Source organism: Triticum dicoccoides, chromosome 6A, assembly GCF_002162155.2.
Source record: "Triticum dicoccoides isolate Atlit2015 ecotype Zavitan chromosome 6A, WEW_v2.0, whole genome shotgun sequence".
Lineage (NCBI taxonomy): Eukaryota > Viridiplantae > Streptophyta > Magnoliopsida > Poales > Poaceae > Triticum > Triticum dicoccoides.
In genome coordinates this window covers 560,361,688-560,365,497 of record NC_041390.1, presented here as the reverse complement: position 1 = coordinate 560,365,497, position 3,810 = coordinate 560,361,688, and the positions used below count along the sequence as shown (strand labels likewise).

The 3,810-nt window shown below is 52.2% G+C and overlaps 1 protein-coding gene across 1 annotated transcript; it reads right to left on the bottom strand.

Annotated features, from left to right (window-relative positions):
* Positions 1-43: 43 nt before the first annotated feature.
* Positions 44-1,682, bottom strand: LOC119314197 (U-box domain-containing protein 21-like). The gene has a single exon (XM_037588965.1). The coding sequence runs from the start codon at positions 1,596-1,598 to the stop codon at positions 231-233; it is 1,368 nt and encodes a 455-aa protein (XP_037444862.1). The 5' UTR covers positions 1,599-1,682; the 3' UTR covers positions 44-230.
* Positions 1,683-3,810: the final 2,128 nt, after the last annotated feature.

The window sequence follows — 3,810 nt, the reverse complement described above, 5'->3', positions numbered from 1 at the left end:
GCAAGCTCAAGTTTCTACCTGTTGCATGGATGATTCTTTTCACATATTTTTCACAACTTGTAGATGTCATTTTTTGCTAAATTTGAGTGGAACCGTACATTCCCAGGTTCCAAAAATACCCCCCCTTGAGCACAGTAGTTCTTCCAAAAAGAGAGAGAGAGAATCTAAACCTAATTGTGTCTGCATGGTTTCTATCCACATCGATCGTAGCCAAGTTCCAATATGCACACTCAGAAGGGTCTCTTGAGCGCCTTGAAATCCAGCGTGTCGATGCACTCGGCGCCGTCCCTGGATCCATTGAGGATCCTGAGCAGCTCGCTGGCCCGCTCCTTGGTGGCGCCCTCGCAGCCCACCTGCAGCAGCAGGAGCAGCTTCTGGAACGCGCCGACCTGCAGCGCCTCGGCCTTGCACCCGCCGCCCTCCGCCGGGGAGTTCTTGCACAGCCGCCACAGCGCCGACACGGCGAACTCCGTCGCCATGTCCGACACGTGCTGCATCTTCTTCACGATCACCGGCACGGCCAGCGCCTGCGCGTACGCCTCGTCGCGGCCCTTGCTTGTGAGGAGCAGGCCGTCCAGCAGGGCCAGCGCCTTCTCCGTCGCGCCCTTGTCGGCGTCCACCAGCAGCTCGAGGAGGAGCCGCACCGCGCCGAGGTCGACGAGGCAGGACGCGGCGAGCTCGGTGTGCGTGACGAGGTAGTACGCGGTCACCAGCGCCGCCTTGGTGGCCTGGGGCGAGACGGGTTTCTCCAGGAGCTTGACGAGCGCCGCGTATATGCCGGTGGTCTTTGACATCGCCTCGAGGCACTGCCGGTCGGATGAGGAGGCGATCTCGCGGAGAACGACGACGGCGCTGACCCGCGCTAGGGGCTCGCTGTGGGAGAGGATAGACACGACGGATCCCAGCGACGCCGGGGAGGCAATGTGGCGCCTGGACTCCTCGTCAAGAGGCAAGAACACGACCATCGCCGCCAGGATCTCCTCTAGGGCCGTCGCTGGCACCACCCGCTGGCCGGCAAGATGGCAATACGTCGACGAGAGCGCGCGGGCGGCGCTGGCGGACACGAAGCACCGGCGGTTGCGCTCGCTCTCCTTCCCGAGCGCCCTGGCCCTCGCGACCAGCTCCCGGCACCTCGGCCCGTCGCCGCGCCTCGCGGCCGCGCACACCGCCTCCAGAAGCTCGGACGCGTCGAAAGCGGAGACCGGGACGCGGGGCGTGGGCACGCGCTCTATCCCGAGCCCCCGGTTGGCGACGCACCACTCCTGGATCACCCTCCTCGTGGCGTGGTTAGGGACGAGCTCCTCCAGCCGCAGCGGCCGGCCGGTGACGGGGCACGTGGCGTGGCCGCGCTCCAGCCACCCCTCCACGCTCTCCCGGTCGTACGTGATCCCCGTCGGCGCCGTCACGGGGTCCCGCATCATATCAAGAGATATCGGGCACAAGAAGTGGGTCGGCACGGCAGGCTCCGGCTCGGCGGCGGCGGCGACCAGCATCGGCTGCTGCCACGTCCGCCTGACGGCGAGCGGTACCTCGGCCGGCGCGCCACGCGCCGCGCCGCGGAAGCCCCGGGCGCGGAAGCGGGGCAGCGGCGTGACCATCGACGGTAGAAGAAAGCGGCGATCGCGCTGGCGTGATACCAGGCGCGGGGCCGGAGCCGATCGACGACGAGAACGGCGGCTGACGACCGATGACCGCCTTTTGGGTGGGCGGCGAGGTGAAAATGGCGTGCTATATAGGTTGTGGACGGCAATGTTGAACGAACGTGTGCGTGCGAGCGTGCGATTGTTTGAACGGCGAGAGGGAGGGAGGGAAAAAGAAAGGACGGGCGGGGGCGGGGGCGGGGCGGAGACTGACTGGGGAGGGGAGCGTTTGTTCCTTGGGATTGGGGTTTGAATGTTGACCGTTGAACGTTTGAATTGTACACTTGCTTTTGTTTTGAGATGGAGAATGGTATTTGGCTCCGTGCTGTGCAGGTGCAGCTAGCCTCGTTTGTGTTCTAGTTTTTGTTTTGGAAGACGGCATTTGAAATGCTTCATCGTCCACATGTAAACTGAACAGGCGAATCGGCATCTTGGCTGGTTAGTGGTCGGTTTTCTAAAACCCGTGGCTTGGATTGAGAAGACCAGATGGTGAACAAACTATCTGAATTAAATGCTTTTAGTATAATTTATAAAGGAATTTCAATTGAAGTTCCTAGGGGGTAACTTTAGTGTTTCGGTGGGTTGTGGGATTTAATTTAAAATTTTGACGGAATGAAAACACTTAAACATCTCCTCGCCTATAAACATCGTTCTCCGGGGCGGATTTTACAAGCATGGAGTAATGTCAACCTAGGGCCAAACATTGTCCTTTTTTTGTGTCAACAATATTTATTAGGCATGTCCGGATAAATAAATTATTGTACTCCCTCCGTCACGGTTTAGAAGACACCGTTAAATTTGCGTGTGTTTTCACAATAGACAAGATTTAGGGCGCATTACATTTATTTCTAGTAGCTAATTAGTACTCCGGTATACTATTTCTATATGCATGCGTAGTGTGAATACTATTTTTTAGCCCATCTCACAACCAATAGATAACCATCTAGGTCCTAGAGAATTTCCAAGCGCGCCTTCTAAACCGTGACGGAGGGAGTATTTGCTTTGAGATAAAGAAACCGTAATAATAGGTGTACCAAGCTAGGGCTATGATGGAAAAATGCATCCAAATCGTAGCCCAACTGTCAAGTTTTTACCAGACCCATCAAGCGGGTTGCCCCTCGCCTAGTTGTGGCTTAGATCGAACGGTTGGGCTTGTCAGGTTTACGTGGAATGCATGCCCAGTTTTTTAGATGGAAGGATCGAAATGTACTATGATAAAACACTCAACCGACTAAAAGAACATTGCTAAACAACATGAAACAAGAAATAAAAAAGGGAAATAATGAGGATACCAGCTAGACATGCAAGCCCACGGTAATAAATAAAGTTGTAAATAGATATCGTGAATGAGCAAAACATAGTCAAGCTTCAAACAGAAGGCAAAACTCTTTGGTTGAAGAGGGGGTTGTTCCTAAAAGAACCAACATCGGCGAGCAATTAAGCTAGAGGCTTCAAACGCAAAACTACTTCGAGTTCTATTAGGAACACATCAAAACCTCACTTACCCTACACTATCGTCACCACTACCTATTCATACAAACCTTGTGATAGTCTAGCAGATGATGGATTCAGGATGACGGCCCCAGGGAAGGAATCAACGCCCAAAGGGATCGATGGTGCTAGTAACAAACATGTGTTACAAATCTTTTTCCTTTAAAATACTAATAGCCCCTGCGGCATGGAGAGCAGCATTTTGGATCCTGGAATTTTGAAACACCTGAAAATTCTATCGATAAGTTTCATGAAAAAATAATTTGTTGGTATGGATACTTATATTCTCTACATGTGTGTAAAGTTTCATTACATAATACGATGGTTTCTTTTTGCATGGGTAAATACGATGATTTGCGGTGTATGTGAAAAAAAAAATCTTGGCCTAAAAACAACAAAAGGAAGGCCCACATTTATACAAGCATTTCTCTTTTTTGTGCACACCACGTACTAAAATATATATTGCTGGAAATTCATACAACACACCTATGTGTATACATATACTTATTTCCAGTTTTTTTTTTGGAATTGCATAAAATAAAGTTTCCGGTTAAAAAAATTGAAGGACTCCAAGGAGCCTGGGACCTAGACCTAAGACACATTTTCCGTGGCATGTCTATTCCTATGATCCCATTACAAAGAAATTATAATATATCCGTGTACCTCATTTGGTGTTCTT